Here is a 20,870-nt window from a genome sequence, read left to right as displayed (position 1 = left end):
GTGGAAAGGTTCAAAAAGGTGAATCACTGCCAAAGATACTGTGCTACAGCACCAGTTTAAGATCATTTTGACAGATGCAGTTACTGCAGCTACCAGCTCTGCGATGGTGCAGGAAAGTGACAAGCAGCCAGAGGAAGTACTTAACTACAATGGCTCTCAGTACATTTACGAGCACAAGTCAAAGTGTCGGTGCTGACCTTTAAAGCCCTAAACGGCCTCAGCCTTGTATACCTGAAGGAGCTTCTCTACCCCCATCACTCAGCCTGGATACAGGTCCAGCTCTGAGGGCCTTCTGGCAGTTCCCTCACTGCGAGAAGCAAAGTTACAGGGTACCAGGCAGAGGGCCTTCTTGGTAGTGGCACCCGCCCTGTGAACACCCTCCCATCAGGTATCAAAGAAATAAACAACTATCTGACTTTTAGAAGACATCTGAAGGCAGCCCTGTTCAGGGAAGTTTTTAATGTTTGATGTTTTATCGTGTTTTTAATATTCTGTTGGGAGCCACCCAGAGTGGCTGGGGAGGCCTGGCCAGATGGGCGGGGTATAAATTATTATAATTTATCATAATCATAATAAGGGCCATGCCTGCACCAAACCTTTAAAGCCGTATGATACCACTTTAAACAGTCATAGTTTCCCCCAAAGAATCCTGGGAACTTTAAGGGTGCAAAGTTGTTAGAAGACCCCTATTCCCTTCATAGAGAGCTGCAATTCCCAACAACACTCAGCATCCTTTACAAATGACACTTCCCAATATTATTATTTTTTGGGGTGGACGACCATTAGCCTCTGCTATGTTGCAAGGAATGCTGGAGCACACGACTTCGGCCCATGAGGTGAATCTACTTGGGGGCAGAAGCAACAATGACTTGGTCTGGATGTGAGCCTGCCAGTGGGGAGTGAGGCATAAGGACACTTGGCACGGATAATTTAAGTTTCTTTTCCTGTAGACAAGTAAGCAATAATGCTTGGCATCCTAACCATGACCCAGTGAGGTACATCAATACTATCTCCAAACTGTAGATGGAGGTACTGTCTTAAAATATAAGGAATAGGTACCTTGCAGAAGAAATTTGACAGATATGGCAGGCTGCATTTGGCACGCGGAGAGACACCCAAAGAACTAACAGCTTTACAGTTTATTTAAAGAAATTCTTAAGCCAAAACGAAAACTCAACAGGCAGCCTGTACACTGCTTTCAATAAATATTTGCAATTGTCAAGAATTTTTGTTGTCTTGAAAAATAAAATAAAAAAAAGAGAGAACCTCAAAACACCACAAAGACCAATTGTGTCTTTTACATCTACATAATTTTTTTGTTGTTTTAAGAGTGTAAACAGTTAGGAGAGCTGAGTCTAACTCCCCCCTCCGCCTCCGAGAAACTCAGCCGGGTTTGCCGAGCCACGGGGAGCGCTTAAAAAGGGAGAGAGTGTCCCATTTGATTGTCTAGCATAATTAAAATTCACTTCACCAAATGACCATCAAGTCTTTCCAGGATTATAAAATACCACCAAGATTTGAGGGAGGGAAGGGGAAGAGGAAATGTCTTTAGAGGAGGAGGTGGAAGTATAAAAATACAACCTATGTCTTTGCCTCCTGCTTTCCATAAAACTAATTACGGAGGGCTTTAAATATGATCATTTTGGACACAATCCACTGTTCATTGTAGACCTGCCCCATTGAAATGTATGGTGTCTCTTGTTTTATTTCTAGGGAGGCATGCATGCGAAGATGCCCAGATAATTTGCCCCTTTTTTTGCAATTGCCTTCTGCTTTGGGGATCTCACCAAATCAAATTGTGTGATCTGTGGCACACACAGCTAAACAGTGAGGCACAATGCTACAAAAATTACCCAAGGGGCTTTCTTTACGGATAACCCCTAGGGCTCTGTACAAGAGAGGTTGTTTCCCCCCTACTTTGCCTCTCCTCCAATCTCTCTGCGTAGGCGTCTCCACATCTGGCACAAGAGGACTACCTGATAAACCTGTCCCTTTATACCAGAGATGAGGAAACCTGTGGCCCTTCAGGTGTTGCCGGACTCAAACTCCCAGCAGCCCCAGCCCCTGTGGCCAATGGTCAGGGAGGGTGGGACTTGTAGTCAAGCAATATCTGGATGTCCATAGGTTTGCCATCCCTTCTGGTTCCATTTACTAATTTGGGGCACTGGCCTTCGTTGAAGGCTCATGGCTGTTGTCTGGCATGTAGGAAGCGGGGGGGGGGGGGAGAGAAAAAGGCAGGTAAATCTTTGTGCTGCATAAATCCCACCTATGGCCTGTTCTGTTGTTGCTTTTGATGGGTGGCGGCTGTTCACGGCACTAGCGCTTTCTGTATTGCCCAGGTCTGACGCTGTTTGAAGAGAGTCCATGTTGCAGGGCTATCCCCACCCCCCACCCTGATGTTTCTTCGATCCCCAGGAATCTTTCCACATGTTCTTGGACCCTGAATTCCGGTTCTTGAAACCCAAGAGATGGAGGAAGGTGTTTCAGCATTTCCAAGTCTGCCTAAAGGCAGTGCTGGGAAATGCCCATCTGAGAATATGCTGGTTAGTTAGTGGGGCTGTTTTCCAGGTGGAACTTGCCGGAACTCAGTTGGGTGCCATATTGCCATTATAAGAGAACGGAGGGAGGTGTTCATGGTGAGTTCCAGCAGCTCTTTATCAAGAAAAAAAAAAGCACTGGTTAACAAAAATGGGTGGTTTGCATTATCACATGTTTTCAAACCATTGGCTAGGCTGGGATGAAGAACTCCAGAGCTGGCTTTAACCTCTGGCTTGTTTACATGTTCTAGGGCTGAACTGAGAATGGGAAGGCAGCCAGCGCCCTCTTGTCAAACCCAGGGAGCTTAAAAGAGTGTATTTATCTCAGATGTGTGAAATTCACAATTTACTTGAGAAATGGCGACCCACGAACGGCCCAAGAGCATTTGTAAGGGAGCATGGCTGTGACATCCCAGATTTCTGTCTGAAGTGAACGCAGGCTGCTGCCTCAGGGGTAGCAGTTCTCTTGCCCCAAACTATGTATCATCACCTATAATGATAATTGCACACGACTCCAGAGCGAGGATGTGGGAATGCCATTTAAATGCACATTCACATACTCATTACATTGAATGCAATGTGGTGTGGACAGACATAATTAGAACTCAAATGTGCATTCTGGCCTGTGTTGAATTGCATCTGATTCATGCTCGAGTTTCCCAGTCCCTCTCTGAAGTGGGCCAAAAGATACTGATTTTGCAAACGAAGTCTCAGAACTGCAATGAGTTTCAAGGGCAGAATTTTTCTCAAGCAAATTTTCCTGATTTCTAGCTGCTCCCCACCCAGGAATCCCAAACAGGCATGCTGGGGAAACCAGAGTATGAACGTAATCATTGCAATCTGAATCTCGTTTCATGTGATGTCAGTGTATGAATAGGTGTGCAGGAGCACGGGAGGGGATATGCCCTCAAAATATACACTGGAACGCCTACCCCATTCTAATCAATGCACTGCAGCGGGACGATCTCATACAGACACGCATCTGGTTTTTTTTCCCTGTGGTTCCCAATTCAGCAAGTGAGGAGTACAACGAAGCCTGCTTCTGTACGCAGATTTCCTTGGCTGGATCAGGGTTGACTTTAACCCGACGAGCACCATGTGGCTTTCAAAACCCATCCCACCCAAAGTTGAATTTTTATTTCTGAATTTCTCCCTGGGCTTTGAATCTCTGAAGAAATTTTGCTTCCGTTCTCCCCAGTGACACAGCCCCAGAACTAAACACGGATGGGAGTGGAGACAGGAAGCTGCCCTAGCAAGCACAGGCTGCGCTGCTGCACAAATGAGTGAAAGCTCTTCGGGTCTGAACACAAGCCCAAGATCTGAACTCGCCGCCACCATGCGGGCATCTGTCCACAAAGGGGAGCGCATGTTTTAACACCAGCAGACTAGCACCTGGAAGTGGCTGAACAGGGGCGGAGGGCAGGGAGATACAACTACATACAGCTTCATTTATGCCATCGTCATTACTTCTGGCAGTGCCCATAAAGGTGCGAAACTTTCCCCCAAACCAAGAAGGGGGGCTGTCCATTTTCCTTTTTACAGGTTACCCCTGATATAAATGGAGGAGAGCTGGATGGTGGGAAGGCCTCCACCCCGTGTTTCCCTCACAGGTTTCTATCCCGCCTTCCCACTTCAGTTGCCATAGAAGCCATAATAGCCCCCATCCCCTCCTTCTTTGTCATAGAGCTCCCCGTTGCGGATGGGCGGGGAGCTCTCGGCGCTGGAGACGTAGGGGGACACACGGCGGCGCTTGCACTCGGCTTCGTACAACCCGGAGTCCGAGGAATCGGCCGATTTCACAGAGCCGGGCTCGGCCCAGCCTTCACTGTCCTTCCCTTTCTCGTCGGCAGAGGGCACTGCCTGCAAGTCCCTCATGGGCCGGAACCAGCTCAAGGCCCCCGGGGTGGGCTTGGGGTGGTGATACTGAGGTGGGGAGCTCCAGGTGGCAGGGGGCCCAAAGGGATGCTCCTGGTAATAGGGCAAGGAGGGGTGCGGTGCCGCCTGCAGGGCAAAGGGCTTCATCCCGAATGGCATGAATTTGTTCCCTCTGAAGTCGCCCTCGTAGGTGCCGTATTCCAGAGGGGCGGAAGGTGGCTGCTGGGAAGCGAAATACCAGTGGTGGGTCTCCTTGGGCGGCAGAGGCAGAGGGGCCCGCTCCCGGTTGTAGAAGCGGCTCTGAGGGAGCGTGTACTGATCGTGCAAGAAGGGCTGGAAGCGGCTGCTGGTGAGGAGCTGCTGGCAGCTGGCGACACTGGGCGGGGATGGAGTTGTGCGGTCTCCTTCGGCCGTGGTGTACATCCTGGAGGACAGGAAATGGACAGGGCAAAACAGGAAGTTAATGTCTTAAATGGGACAGCACACCGCTTTCAAAACCCACTTCAAACCACAGCTTCTGCTTCTTGGCTTTGCTGTCTTTATTTGAAGGCCACGGTTTGTCATTACAGAATCGCGCCAAACTATCGTTAAAGCTTCCTTTAGAGTTGTGGTTTGGTGCACTATCTGAACTGATCTACTGTATGAAATATCCCCCCCCCCAGGTGCTAGAAGGGGGGGGAAAACCTAGCTCTTAACAGAAACGGTTGAAGTAGGTGGGTGTAGGAGAATGTGAGTATTTTTGCAGGATTCTGATGCAGAGTTTAAAAATTGAAATCGGGACGTTGCCACAGTAGTCTCCCCCCCCCCCCCCCGGACCGATGTGTACTCAAACAGGCAAGCCAAATTGACACTGGGCAAGCAGAAGAGAGACTTACGAATCAAAGTTGTCCCGGAAGCCTTTAGCAAAAGGATTGTGGTCTATCTTCAGCTGGGTGATCTAAGCGAAAACAAAGAAGAAAGCAATTGTTCTGAAGAAAAATAGATGTACCTTGTTGCACCCCATATACTCCCAAATTCCTTCATAGCCTTTTATCTGCTTCCATTCTTCTGCCTTCTTTATTTCTGCCACCAAATCCCATCAGAATGGGATTTGGGTACCGATGTAGTGAATGATGGGATGAATGAAAGCACATTCTTCACATTTGGTACCTCTGCATAGAAATCTACTGTGTCGGGTGTGGGAGTGTGGAATGTCAGTGACCAGAGCAAACAGTGATCTAGTAATGCATTTATAATCCTGTCTGCGCCTTCCGTGTACCCCAACCCGTTTTGCTCACAAGCACAACTTTCTGCCATTGAAGATCTCTAAACAAGAAAGCGTCTGTAAACCAAGGAATCACTTTTGGATGCCATGCTAAATTAACCATGGTTTACAGTTGGCTTGTTTCCAACAAACCATGTCAACATTAAGCACACCTTGCCAGCTTATTATTGTCATTTATAGTTATTCCCTATTAAATTTCTATCTCACCATCTGTCTCAAAGAAGCTCAGGATGGCAAATGTCAAAATGTTAAAACAAAATGCTAAAACATAAATAAAACATTTATTTATTTCGACTGCGTCAGACCAACACGGCTACCTACCTGAACTTAAAACATGCTGTTTTAGATAACACTACAAAGCTGTGGTTAAGTAAAAGAGAAAGGTAGATGTGGATGGGGTTGGTGGGCATCACACAAGCGTGAGGCTTGCTGTGGCTTGTTATCATCACCCTAAACTATGGTTTGAACTCTCCCACTTCTTGTTTATGAAGTCACAAGCACCATAGCTTTTAGTATCTTTATAAAGCTATGTTAAACATTTGGTGTCAGTCAACAGCATCACTGCCTACGGAGGTGGTAGAATCTGTCTTCTGTGAGCTTTTACGGGCTATCAGATTATGTGCAATAAACACACAAGTTGTTACTCTGTTGTTGAGGAGGACATCACCCCTCAATTAAGAAAAAATGTCTTTTTGCCAGGAATGTTTTGCCACAGGCAGAAAGTTATTTTCATCCTAGTTAGCAAGCCTACTGTGATAAGTTTATATGCCTACACAAATATCATAGGTATGTATTAACTAGTGCATTATAAAAACTTGTGGCAAGCAACACAGCTCTCCTTCCTCTACACTCTCACACTCTCGCTTACGCTCAGAAGCACGCGAGTTTCAAATATTTTCGGCATGTTCTGAGATTACACCGATGCTGAAATATGAAAAACCCGCACCCACAGATTCCAGGTGAATGCATACCTCAGTTCCCAAACCCTGCACCGACCAATATGACCCTATTTCCCAGACCCGACCCGACCCCTTCTATCTCATCTGTTATCCAAACGGTGAGCAGTCGCGACCGAGATTGCAAACTCACGTCAGCATTCTGGTACGCTGTAACGGCAATGAACTGAGTCTCGGGGAAGGTGAAGGTCTGGCTACAGATGGAAGGGTGTACTTTGTCCACCTCGCCGTCCTTAGCCTCAGTGACATGTAGACGGGGCTGGTACTTGTGCAAGGACTGTAGCACGATCATCTGCCGGACAAATAGGACAAGGCACAAGATCCATGAATAACATTTTGTCAGTATATTCCATGACATTAACTCTCCTGATTTTGTTTTGTTTGGAGGAGAAAACTGATTTAGGAAGCCACCATTACCTGTGTGACATTGTTGGATGCTCCTTTGTTATTGGTGAGCTTCAGCTTCCCGAAGGAGATCTCCTGCCGCATCCAGTGGGCTCCGGTGTTGGGAGAATCTGGATGCATGTACGTGCGATTCCCTGCCAGAAAGAGGGCATTTCTAGTAAGCATCTCTCAGCCTTATTGCCTAGGTCCAGGTCAAAGCACAGACAGCCCTAGCATTGGTCTACACAACAAACATTTAAACTGCTTCGAAATCACTCCAGCTAGATTGTCCTACAAAGTGTCAGGAGCTCGTCCTACACTTGAGTAGGACTCTGGCAGAGACACATGCCTTCTGGTCTTTCGTTCGGGAGCTTCAGAAGCTTTATTCTGCCCGAACATCACAGCGACCGATGCCAACAGACACACTTAGGGATTCGCAGAGTCTTCGCAGCTTGCGTGACAGAACCCCAGCAACTCAGCATTTTGGCTAATCTACTTTATTTACATATAAACATACATGGTGCACTGCAACATGGCTCCCTCTATCTCTCTAGCATCAGATAGCAAAGAGAAAGAACAAAGGACAAGAATCCCACTTCAAGGAACACAGTAACACAAGCTTCCTGTCTCCGTCACTTCCCACTCTGTGGAGTCAAAACATATACTGTCATGTGAAAGACAACAATCCCATGACTGCAATCATGGAGCAAAGAACCCTAAGGAATTGCTGGACTGTGGGGCTGCTGAGAGCTCTTCCTGAGCTCCAACAATCATGCCAAGGGTTTCTTGTTGGAAGTCGTGATAAATAAGCAGTGTTGAAAATTGTTTCAGAGCTTGGAGCATAGCACAGAGAAGCCAGGCCTGGTGTTAAGCACACTGGGGTGCACACACCTGGCTGAACTGACACATTGCCCACCTGGCGTAATAGGATGGGTGCCAGCTGACGGCTCAGCTCCTGTCCAATTATGGTACTGCAGGTGGGTAAGTCTATGATCGTGAAAGAGAGGCTGGCAGCTGCAGCGGTGCAGGCAGATGGGGGTGGGCACGTAGCAGCAGCAGCAGCAACTGGGGACAGTCATTGCTGCAGGTTTCATTCATGCCCCCCACCCCTGCATTATGGAGCCAGGCCCAACAGGAAGCAAATTGATGACCTTGTCCAAGATAAGATCACAACCGGGACTATCATTTCAGATTCCCGTTGCAGGTGGAAGAGGCAAGAATCACAGCAAACTTTAAATGAATGCCTGCTGTTGGACAGATGGAAGATTAAATATTAGTCGCTGCGTAGAATTTAGAGGGGGGTCAGTGGGTGAATCTCTCAAATATAGAGCAAAATGTATTGATCCTAGCAAACCAAGATGGTATAAGGAGTGTACAACGTAAAAAGCGAAAGAAAAATATTTTTTGTGTATTTGAAAGGGTTTAATGATTCATGTGGACCATAGCTGTCAACTTTTCCCTTTTTTAAAGGGAAATTCCCTTATTCCGAATAGAATTCCTTGCAAGAAAAGGGAAAAGTTGACAACTATGACGTGGACTGATCTGTAAAATAAATTTACTGAAAGTGAATTATAATATTTCATTTGGTTATTTGTTCACTCTGTGTGTTTGTGTGTTTCTTCTTAAATTTACATCCTGCCCCTTATGTACAAAGAACTTCAAGGACTGTTAACATTATAAACCATTCAAACAATAAATGCTCAAGAAGCTGAATTAAAAATGGCAGAGTTAATACATCGCAGCAGGTTAAAACCATGTTCAGCTAATATTTAAAAAGCTCTGGGAAAACAAAAGAAGGCCTTTGCTTGGCACGCAAAGGACATGGGTGTATAACATCAGGCAAGTTTCCCTGGAGAGAGAATGTAGTTACATTCTTGAGCTTTCAAAAGAAAGGTGCCAGAATTCAAGTCATGTCCTCTACCCTGGATGCTCAGCTCTTAATACTAAATGCATGGGGTGCAGACTAGTGGTTTAGGTAGTAGCAAAGGAAATGCACAACGTTATCAAAACGGTTCTGTGCAGAGCACTGTGCTTTAACAATGAAGCAATTCAGTTTCTTCTCTGGACCACCAGATGGGGCTGTAGCTCCTGAGAATGGGGAGGTGGGGGCGCTGCAGAGCAAACAGGGCAAAGGCAGCAGCTGCTAGACTAAAATATAAAAAAAGATGTACTGTGATTTCATTTCCAAAAGTATTTGGTTAGATTTAAATAAACTTTTTTTTTAAATTTAAAACTGTTGTGATGTCTTTGTTCAAAAGTTCTCTGCAAATGCTCTAAACTGTCCTGGGTATGTAAGACTTGAGGACTATAAAGTTCAAGTAATTAAATTATCAATTAAATAAAAGGGAATCCACATTAGGGGAAAACAAAAGTCTCCCCACCCACCCAACGCTCAGCAAATTCATGCGTAGGAGAAAAGGGGGGGTGGACTTCAGAACTTTCCCTTGCCAAATTCATTTAAGGTCTAACTGAAAACTGCCACCAAGAACGAAAGGCTGAATTTGGGCTCCCGGCAAAAAAGGTCTTAAATAACCCAGCTAGATTAGAACAATTTCCCATATTAAAAATTCTTCAAATATTCTCAAGGTGATAACTTTCATATACGACTTTTTGGAGGAGAGTCGTTACGTTGAATTTGGCACAAGATTCACACGTGAAGTAGAAGTAAATGCAAGAAATCCCACAAGAATTTGCAGAGTGCTTTCCCCTCACTTTGCATGAGTCCTGCAAAACCTAGATGTTGCTTCTCTGTCTGGCTCATTTCCACGCAGCCTCACAGGATAAGGCCCCAAGTAATTGAACAGTTGTTGGGGGCAACATTTAGCTGGTATTTGTGTCATCACAGAATTGTAGAGTTGAAAGAGACCATGACGGGTAATTTATTCCATCCTCCTGCAATGCAGGAATCTTTTGCCCAACATGAGGCTTGAACCCATAACTCTGAGATGAAGAGTGTCATGCTCTGCCAACTGAGCTGCCGAGGTGGATTATTCTTGTATTTCTCCCAGTATGCCCCACGGAGAGCCTGAAGGTCCATAAATAACAACACCCTAGTGGTCCCGGGCCCTAAGGAAGTCAGATTAGCCTCAACCAGAGCCAGGGCCTTTTCAACTCTGGCTCCGGCCTGGTGGAACGCTCTGCCTCATGAGACCAGGGCCCTGCAGGATCTGATTTCTTTCCGCAGGGCCTGTAAGACAGAGTTGTTCCGCCTGGCCTTTGGCTTGGAGCCAATTTGATTCCCTCTCCCTCTTTCTTTTTCCTTTCTCCTCCTGTGATGAGGCTGCATTTTAATATTTTGTTTCAATATTTTAATACTGTATTTTAATCTTGTTTTTAAGTTGCATTCATTCAACTTGTTTTTATTATTGCTTGTTAGCTGCCCTGAGCCCGGCCTTGGCTGGGGAGGGCGGGGTATAAATAAAAAATTATTATTATTATTATTATTTAGGCTAAATTGTTAGTGAAATGTTTAGCCTTAGTGTGTATTTGTTAATATGAGCTCTTCAATTGCCAATCTAATTTTTTAATGACTATTTAAATGCTGTTATGTTTTGCAACGGTTGGTTTTCTTGAAATGGCGCTATATTTTAGAGCCAGTGTGACATAATGGTTAGAGCATTGTACCAGCACCTGGGAGAGCAGGGTTCGAATCCCCACTCAGACATGAAGCCCTTCGGGCCAGTCACTGCCTCTCAGCCTCACCTACCTCACAGGGTTGTTGTAAGGCTGAAATGGGGGGGGAGGGAACCATATACACCACCTTGGAATATAAAGGTGGTATATAAATGTAAAAAGTGAATAAAAATGTTTTTTTTATTATGCAAACTTTCCTGATGTGAGCTACTTTCTGAGAATGGTTTACCATGGGAAAACATATATAAAGAAACTATCCACGCTAAAGGAATGAAGGGGGAACAAAGGAAATGTGTTCTGTAGCAATGTTTTTCCTCAGATGATGTTGGACTACAATTCCCATCGCCTCTCTCCCCTGACTGACCTGGCTGGGGATGATGGGAACTGTAGTCCAACAAACATAGGAAGACCTAAGTTGAAAGAACACTTGTAGTCACAAAACTGTGGCAGGATTTCAAGCACTGGGGAATTCAAAAGTTTGCTGCTGTTCTGTGACATTTTGGTTAGTCCTAATAAAGTCATGGCCCAACTGTGGATTTTGTAGATTCCCTACCCATGGGCTAATATGTCTAACTCTGCACTGGAAGATAATTCCTCCCTCATACCTGGCATATTTCCTTCTGCTTTGCCGCACTGCACCCATTTCCCGCCTTGGTATCGCCAATGGTGTTGATCCACTAACACAATGTCCACAAAGATGCTGTAATGGGCGACAGGGTCCAGTCCAGAGATGTTGAAGCTCAGAAATGGGAACATCCTCCTAAACAGTGTTGCGGAGGGAAGGGGAGAGAAAAAACACAACCATTTGTAAAACAGGAATAAAATAGCCCCACGTTGCTGGGTTGGTTGTTTTGAGGTTAAGGCACAAGAAGTTTTCAAAATGAATGTACTAACATCAGCTGTTACGAGCCGCTGCCCTGAATTCAAACTGCAGTCCCTACGAAATTATTCAAACTGGAATAACCACATAAACACTGCCTCAGAGCAAAAGAAGTCTGTGAAACCCCAGCCTTCTGCCTCCAGACTGTGACCAGCCAGAAGCTCAAAGAGCACGATGGAGATAATAAACCAAAGATTGTAATCTTCAGCATCTCAGTCATATTGTACTTCTGAACATCAAACTTTCAATATGGTGGAGATAAACAAGAGATCGAACTTTCATCTTTGGCTAGCTGGGTGAATGGGCACTGTTAGAGCTCTCTCTTGAATTTGTCTGAAAACCCTGTCTTAAAAAGCTTACCATCACGTCTAAACAAAAAAAAATTCCTTCCAGTAGCACCTTAAAGACCAACTAAGTTAGTTCTTGGTATGAGCTTTCGTATCTGAAGCTCATCTGAAGCTCATCTGAATGTATCTGAAGAAGTGTGCATGCACACGAAAGCTCATACCAAGAACTAACTTAGTTGGTCTTTAAGGTGCTACTGGAAGGAATTTTTTTTTGTTTTGACTATGGCAGACCAACACGACTACCTATCTGTAACTGAAACATCACGTCTAACTTTGAGACAATGAACTCCAACCTATTAATTTACATGAAGGGGAAAGAAAAAGCTACAAGTGTTTGGCTTGATTCCATGAGCTCAGATATTCGGAACAAGAAGACTGGGCTTGCCCACGCTTCCATGTGTCTCATGCCCAAAATCATAGAATCGTAGAGTTGGAACGGACCCCAAAGGTCCTCTAGTCCAACCCTTGCAGTGTTTTCTGCTTCATCCACACTTTGTAGGCACAGTTTTCCCTGTGCCCCACTCATTTCCCAGGGAAAAGCTGCTCTTTACTGCTAAATCAGAGCAAACGTCAATCCAGAGAAAACCTGAATTGTTGTTTGCTGCGATTGAGCACTAAAGAACAGGTTTTGTTGGGGAGGGCACATGGAAGCAGCGGGACAAGAGGAATTGTGGGAAAGCCTTTATACCACTTATACTGCAATCCCATACATACTTAACAAGAAACCATCCACATTCACCTCAATGAGACTTACACCTGAGTAGATATGCATGGGATTGCACTGTTATAACCTCTCCCACCATTTATCTAGGCTTGATAGTCTATGCAGGAGGAGGCAGAGGGCCTTACCTTCCAAACACAGAAAGGAAGAACTCCTTGGGAGGAAGAAAGGTGGATGTGGAGGAGGTAACTAAGGTTCACATTGACTTTAGGTTCAAAGCATAATTTTCCCCAAAGAATCCAGGAAACTGCAGTTTGCTAAGAGTGCTGGGAATTGTTGCTCTGTAAACTGCCATTCTCTAGGGAAGCCAGGACTGTTAAAAGTGTACAAATGTGATTTAAATGTGTGGTGCGGATGTAACCTACGTTGCCTTGTTTGGATTCCATTGTTCCACCAGATAATTTGAGGGTGCGTATGGGACATCAAGATTATTTCTTTCCTCACAACAGCCCTGTGAGCAAGTGATCTCTGTGTGATAATTCAAGCAAATGGCAATACAATTTTTTTATCGTCTGCTTCCTTGGAATCGTCTGGAGGGGGCCATAAAACCCCCCAGGAGTCTTTGTGGCTCAAAACTTAAGCAGGGAAGCGGAGCCTAAATGCTTATCCCACAGAGAACTGTTGTAGTAATAAGGGGGGGGGCAGCCTGGGCTCCAATGCTGTATGGGAGAAGTCTTTTGACTCCTTATCTCTTCCCACAGGAGATAATCTTGTCTGTATTCCAGCTGGCTTCATCAATTACTGCACCCAGCCCTAATAGTTCAGTGCTATGATCTACTTTCCAGCGGTCAATATATTTCCAGGACATTCCCCGCACACACACACAAACACACTCGCAGCAGAACAGCTCCATCCAAATGACAGTCGCTCCATCTTTTCGTTCTTCAAGCTAAGTGGCTTGAAGTGACGGCGACAGATGCAAAAACAGCTCTGTTTCCTTCTTACCCCCCCTGACCTTTACCAAATTCTCTACCTCGCCACTTCCCTCTTGCCCCCCGGCCCCCACCCAATCCCTCTACCTCACTCCCCTCCCCTCCACGAGCTTCCGGTTCAGAAATAGATGCAGCTTCTATTTTCAGAGAAAGCGAGAAGGGGACAGAAACAGAGAAAGACTTGGGACGGATGGCCAGAAAACGGGGGGGGGGGGGGCGGAGAGAGAAACACCCAAGAACTCATGGATGGCTGTGAGAAACTTATTCACACAGTATGTCTAAAACCTTTGGATATCTGAGGTGGAAAATTTGAAGGATAATAGGGTTGCCATATTTCAACAAATGAAAACCGGGACACTCCAAAAGTTGCTGAGCTGTTTGTTTTTTTTAAAAAAAGGAAACCACCAAAAGTTCTGCCTTTGAAATCCAGGTAATGTTTGGGAAAATCCGGATATATGGCAGCTCTAAATGACATTCCACCCCACTCCCTGCCATGTAACACACGCAGTGAAATAAAAAACATCTGGGGGGGGGGGGAGGAGAAAGGGAAGTGAAACTTGGCCTCAGCCTTCCCAAACTGTGGTGCATTTCTGTTTAAATGACACTCGCCCTTTATAAATTTTCACCTACACCCAATACATTAGCATACGCAAATATGATGCAAATCTTGACCTCTATTTAGTTATTTAATAAAATACAAGCGCCGCTTGATTGCGAGAAAACCTCTAAGCTGTTTACAAAAATATAAAACACTGAAATTGTCAGTTGAAAAACTGGTATTTACAAATATTCAAAAGAATATTGACATGAACAGCCGCTAAAAGGAAATAAAACAAATGTAACTTCTACATGTCTGGCTGAGCTTCCTGTAACAAAAAATGTTTTTAGCAGAATTTTCCGGATATCAGTATGTGCTTTGCCTCTTATTTGGCGGTTCAAATATGTCGTCCCCGCCCCCCCCCTTGCAATCTACCACTATCCATAAGTGACATTGGGATGGAAGGGAAGGAGAACGCAAAATGTATTTGGCTGCTGATAAATTGGGGTGGGGGAGGGGGAGAGGAACTGGAGTGATGAAATATAAATGATGAGGAGGATTTTCCCTCCTGCTACAGCAAGAGGGTTTTTTTTTTTTTAAAAAAAAAACACTTATATACAGTATACTAAAAATATGAAGCTTCATATATGACTAAAACATAAATTATTAGGAAAGTTTAGTCATAGATTTGCAGTCATCGTGCTTAGGCACAAGAGGTTGGTTTGGAATGTCCATGAATCATCTCTTAATGCCAAACCAAAACACCTTCCAGTCGCCTCTGTAAGCCCCCAAACCAGTCAGAAAATGGCAGACCATTTCTGGTATGTGTACATTTAATGTGGATCACTGAGTATGATCTAAGGAAAAAATTAACAGCCAGGTTAATAGCCCCTCTAGCCGCCCCCAATTCACCCACACACGAATAGAAATAGATTTTGCCATTTTAATAAGGTGGTGGGTGGCATTTTCCACTCTACCTTGCAGTCAACACCACTGTGTAGGACCATCCTGGGTGGGCTCCATGAACAGAGGTGGGGGCAATCTTGACTTGCCCCACATTCAGGACAGCACCCACAATCTTCCCCAAAATTAAATGAGTAGCAGTTTCGCCACAGTACAAATTTCCCGATCCTGCTCAATGCTCTAGCATTGAATGATCTCATGAGAAATTCCCTAGAAGAACCCATTTTAGGAGTGGAAGTGAGAGCTGGACCATAAAGAAGGCTGATCGCCGAAGAATTGATGCTTTTGAATTCTGGTGCTGGAGGAGACTCTTGAGAGCCCCATGGACTGCAAGAAGATCAAACCTCTCCATACTGAAGGAAATCAGCCCTGAGTGCTCACTGGAAGGACAGATCCTGAATACTTTGGCCACTTCATGAGAAGAGAAGGCTCCCAACCCTGATGTTGGGAAAGATTGAGGACACAAGGAGAAGGGGATGTCAGAGGACGAGATGGCTGGGCAGCGTTGTTGAAGCTACCAGCATGAGTTTGACCACACTGCGGGAGGCAGTGGAAGACAGGAGGGCTTGGCGTACTCTGGTCACGAAGGGTCAGACACAACTAAACGACTAGATTTGGGGGTGGGGGAAGGAGATGCAGGGCTTAGGTATAACGGAGATCTGTGAAAATCAGGTGCCCCAGGATAGGTGAGTGGACATTTTCCCCACTATGACAAATCCACCACAAACCACAGGATCTTATGGCACCTTAAGGACAACCCCAATTTCTCTGAACATGTGGGGAAATAGTATCTTTGTTGTAGCAATGAGCATCTCACCACACACAGGAAGGTAATTAAAGGCTCAACAAATAGAGACACCTTCCAAGAAACGTGGGCCCCTTTTTTTAGCTATGTTAATGACCAAAATCAAGACTTTCTTATATCAGCTGCCCAATATTCTCAGTGGAGGGGTCACGTTAAGTAATATGTTTGAATTTTAACTGTTTAAGTGCATGTCTAGAGACAACGGAAAAAACAAACACTGCTGGCTAAGGGTATAAAGGTCATTTTGTTTGTGTTTGCTTAAAAACCCATACAATTTTTTGACATTTGCTTGTGCGGACTAAAAGACCTAACAGACTGTTGTTGCCATTTTGTGAGTGGGATTCATTCACATACCGGTAGCTTCAGGTTCTGCAACAACAGTCAATTTGGTGCTCTAGCGCAACAAACCAGTATCAAATCCTGGACTTTTTGTAATAAGGAAAGTGCAGCAGAAAGTATGGGATATTTGCTTAACCCATCACACAACCTCCCTGCAAACCAATCAGAATGAACACTCAATAAACTGGTCGTTTGAAAGCGCCCCAATATCCTGCAAGACTCTTCATTGTTCAAAATATACTTTCACCTGACAGTTCAGACTTTGCTCGCTGCCTCAAGAAAATGCGCTCACATGCTACACAGCATTTATTACATTTTATTTAACATTCACACCCATGATAAATAGAATCACTTGAAAGGAAACAAATCAGCATTCCTCCAAGGCTCCCTTGTGCAGATTCAATGGGTGCCTAATTTATAAAATCAAGTGGTTTGGCTGTGCCCAGGACACCCTTCTCCCTAATCCCAGATATGCAGATGGGCTTGATTCATAAGGGCTCTGGGACAACCCGGAAACCTGTTTTCAGAGTCAGGGCTTAGGCCTGGTGTGCATGTAGCCATAACAAAGAAGTGTCCCTGAGCATGTGAGGAGTGCATGACTCAATGGTTTACAGTGGTACCTCAGGTTACATACGCTTCAGGTTATATGCGCTTCAGGTTACAGACTCCGCTAACCCAGAAATAGTACCTCAGGTTAAGAACTTTGCTTCAGGATGAGAACAGAAATCGTGCTTTGGCAGCGCAGTGGCAGCAGGAGGCCCCATTGGCTAAAGTGGTGCTTCAGGTTAAGAACAGTTTCAGGTTAAGAACGGAACTCTGGAACGAATTAAATACATAACCAGAGGTACCACTGTACTTGGTAAATTACCATAAAGGCAAATGGCTATTTTATTTTTTATTTTTTTATAAATATTTTATTAAGATTTTTGAATAAAAATGCAAAGATAAAGAAACAGAATAACATATATCATAACATACTTTCTTAACATCTTTGGACTCCCTCACACCTCCCGCTCCCATTTGCATCGTTGTCAATTCTTGCCCGCAATTTATCATCTTGTTTACAGTCTTGTGTCAGGTTCATTTAAATATGATCTGTTAGTTTTCCAATAGATTTATAAATTTTCCTCAAACTTACTTATCCTCTTAATTCCATATAATTTAGTGGTGCACAATTATTTATGATCTAGCATCCTTTCTTAACATTCAACCAAATTACAATGCTTTTTTAAATAAGTCTTGAATTTCTTCCAATCTTCTTCGACCCTCTCCTCTCCCAGGTCTCGGATTCTGCCAGTCATCTCAGCTAGTTCCATATAGTCCATCAGTTGCATCTGCCATTCTTCCAGCGTGGGTAGATCTTGAGTTTTCCAATTCTTAGCGATAAGTATCCTTGCTGCCGTTGTTGCGTACATGAAAAATGTTCGGTCCCTCTTTAACACCTTCTGGCCGACAATGCCCAAAAGGAAGGCCTCTGGTTTCTTAGTGAAGGTATACTTAAATACCTTTTTCAGCTCATTATATATCATTTCCCAGAAGGCCTTCACCCTAGGGCAGGTCCACCAGAGGTGAAAGAATGTTCCTTCATTTTCTTTACATTTCCAACATTTATTATCAGACAAATGGTATATCTTAGCAAGTTTAACTGGGGTCATGTACCATCTATATATCATTTTCATTACATTTTCCTTCAAAGCATTACATGCAGTGAAGTTCAACCCAGTGGTCCACAACCTTTCCCAGTCCTCGAACATAATATTATACCCAATGTCCTGTGCCCACTTTATCATAGCTGATTTAACCATTTCATCTTGTGTGTTCCATTTTAACAGCAAGTTACACATTCTTGAAAGTACCTTAGTCTTTGGTTCTAACAGTTCTGTTTCCAACTTCGATTTCTCCACCTGGAACCCTAGCTTTTTGTCGTTTTTAAAGACTTCTTTAATCTGAGCATAATGTAACCAGTCTCGCACTTTATCCTTCATTTTCTCCAAACTCTGCAATTTCCAATTGTCTCCATCTTTTTCTAATATTTCCCAATATTTTGGCCATTTGGCCTCCATATTGGGTCTTTTTCGGGCCTTAGCTTCCAGAGGTGAAAGCCACCTTGGAGTTTTGTTTTCCAATAAGTCTTTGTATTTTGTCCAGACATTAAACACTGCTTTCCTGACAATATGGTTCTTAAAGGCCTTATTGCTCTTAACCTTATCATACCATAAGTATGCATGCCAACCAAAAGCATTATTAAAACCTTCCAGGTCCAGTACATCAGTGTCTTCGAGAAGTAGCCAGTCTTTTAGCCAGCAGAAAGCTGCGGCTTCATAGTACAACTTTAAGTCTGGCAGGGCAAAGCCCCCTCTTTCTTTCGCATCAGTTAATATCTTATACTTAATTCTGGGCTTTTTGCCCTGCCAGACAAATTTAGAGATATCTCTCTGCCACTTCCGGAAGCACTCCGTTTTGTCCACAATCTGTAGTGTTTGAAACAAAAACAACATTTTTGGCAATACATTCATCTTAATAGCAGCAATTCGGCCTAGCAAAGAAAGCTTAGAAAAGAGCCCTGCCAGGCTATTTTAAACCAAAACCAAACCACCAGGGCTGTAAACATCACACTTAAACAAATTTAAGTTTTAATTGCAGGCTGACATTCTCCCTCGCCCTGATTTTTTTTTGGGGGGGGGGCGCTGTGATTATGGCACACATGTCCCAAGGCATGTTATGAATGCACAGACACTTTGCTTTAAGTCAGGGGTGTCCAAACATATTTAAAAGAGGGCCAGATTTGATGACGTGAACATGCATGAGGGCCAACCAAAGTTGTTGACCTTTTTTTAGGATTTAAGTTGTTGTTGACCGTCTTTTACACCAGGAAATAAAAATAAACTGCTGCTGGGGCAGGATTAGAAGAAGAAGAAGAAGAAGAAGAGTTTGGATTTGATATCCCGCCTTTCACTCCCTTTAAGGAGTCTCAAAGCGACTAACATTCTCCTTTCCCTTCCTCCCCCACAACAAACACTCTGTGAGGTGAGTGGGGCTGAGAGACTTCAGAGAAGTGTGACTGGCCCAAGGTCACCCAGCAGCTGCATGTGGAGGAGCGGAGACGCGAACCCGGTTCCCCAGATTACGAGTCCACCGCTCTTAACCACTACACCACACTGGCTCTCTGTGACCGATGGGCCGTATTAGGCCCTCGGGCTGGACTTGTACTTTGGAGGAATGCTTAGGTTCATTTGCTCTCTCTGATCTCCTTCTACATCTTCACTGTCCTTAAAATTAATTTGAGCATAACCCTTTGTTTGGGTGTTTCTTCCTGCTTCCCATCCGGGTCCGTGTTAGCTAATTTGCACCCCATTTGCTGCTTAACGGTTTGCTTTGCTTAATTTGCTTGTGGACAAGCAGGTCTGGATTCATTCAGTGCCCCTGGGCTGGAGGCCACCTTTGAACCTCATGGTATTTTTTTCCATAGAAGAAAGAAGGCATATGTCATAAATGGAATAAGTAAAACTGTTAGGAAACTGTTGGCTGTCTGTAGGAATCAAGCCTCACAGAGGAGCAGCGCTTCTTCTTGAATGAACTCTGATACAAAAAAAAAAAGAAATCAACAGTGAATAGTCCATTCAGAAGTAAGTCCCTTGAGTTCATTGGGATTAACCTCCCCAACATAGGTATATGATGGTGATCATTATCAGTGTTTTTAGGTGGTACTCAAGGGTACACAGCACCACCACTTCTTTTTTTTAAAAAAAAAAAATTCACATTTTACAGAACATAAAAAATATTATTTCATACATTTAATGTGGATATTGACTTCCCTCCCCCTCCCTTTCTCTGGTTACATAAATTGCCTCTTCTTTTTTCTGCATCTCCACCACCTAATCATAATTGATCACTTATATTCAAAATTTTAACATCGCAATATGTGTGTGTTTATGTTAATCCTGCCAATGTTTTAAATTGTTTACAATAATTCTTTAAGTATAAATGACCTCTGCTTTTTATTAAAAATTCTCTCTTCTTGAATTCTTAATCTTGTTGTTGTTAAAAAGTATGGCACTTATTGCAACAGAGTACTAGCACCTATTTTTCTAGGGGAAAAGCACTGATTATGATGGTTCTTATTTTTGTACACCGCCCATCTGACTGGGTTACCCCATCTGGGCTACTTCCAACAGAATATATAAAACCTAATAAAACATTAAAGATTAAAAACTTCCCTTTGCAGCGCTGCCTTCAGATATCTTCTAAAAGTACCATCAAATTGACATCAGTTGGGTCCTGCTATTATTAGTAGTAGTAGTTGTTGTTGTTGTAGTAGTAGTATTAGTATTCTCAATGGAAAAAACAGTGCTATTTGAAGCTTGCCTGTTATTCTCTCCAAAAGAACACACCCAGAACAAACTTAGTTGGTCTCTAAGGTGCTACTGGACATTTTTTTTTTTTTACAGTACTTCTGTCTCCAAAATAAGTCCATTTTAAAACACACCCCACCCCCAAAACTGATCATAAGCATTCCCACTGCAATTCTGAGTCTACATAGTTTCCAATCACCATATAACACGATGGGGAGATTGTATCAATTTTTGCATTGGGAATCGAACACAGAATCCACGTCAGCTACTCCTGAAGGTTGCACGTTTGAAATGGAAAAGGGGTAAAACTTCTAAAGAGCAAACTAATTTCATGGGATCTGAAG

At 43.9% G+C, this 20,870-nt stretch overlaps 1 protein-coding gene across 1 annotated transcript in view; it reads right to left on the bottom strand.

Moving 5' to 3' along the window:
* Nucleotides 1-1,124: 1,124 nt before the first annotated feature.
* The window catches only part of TBX21 (T-box transcription factor 21), a 56,895-nt gene continuing 37,149 nt past the window's right edge, over nt 1,125-20,870 (bottom strand). Inside the window, exons 2-6 of the mRNA XM_083708767.1 lie at nt 11,255-11,409; nt 7,050-7,171; nt 6,766-6,924; nt 5,288-5,349; nt 1,125-4,836 (exon numbers count right to left, since the gene is read on the bottom strand). Of these exons, the coding sequence (XP_083564893.1) occupies nt 4,170-4,836; nt 5,288-5,349; nt 6,766-6,924; nt 7,050-7,171; nt 11,255-11,409 (1,165 nt within the window). The 3' untranslated portion in view covers nt 1,125-4,169. The remainder of the gene's footprint in view (nt 4,837-5,287; nt 5,350-6,765; nt 6,925-7,049; nt 7,172-11,254; nt 11,410-20,870) is intronic.

This window comes from Podarcis gaigeae (genome assembly GCF_964106915.1).
Source record: "Podarcis gaigeae genome assembly, chromosome: 13".
NCBI classification, from domain to species: Eukaryota; Metazoa; Chordata; class Lepidosauria; order Squamata; family Lacertidae; genus Podarcis; species Podarcis gaigeae.
The sequence above is the reverse complement of the archived record's forward strand: the minus strand, read 5'-3'. Positions and strand labels throughout refer to the sequence as shown.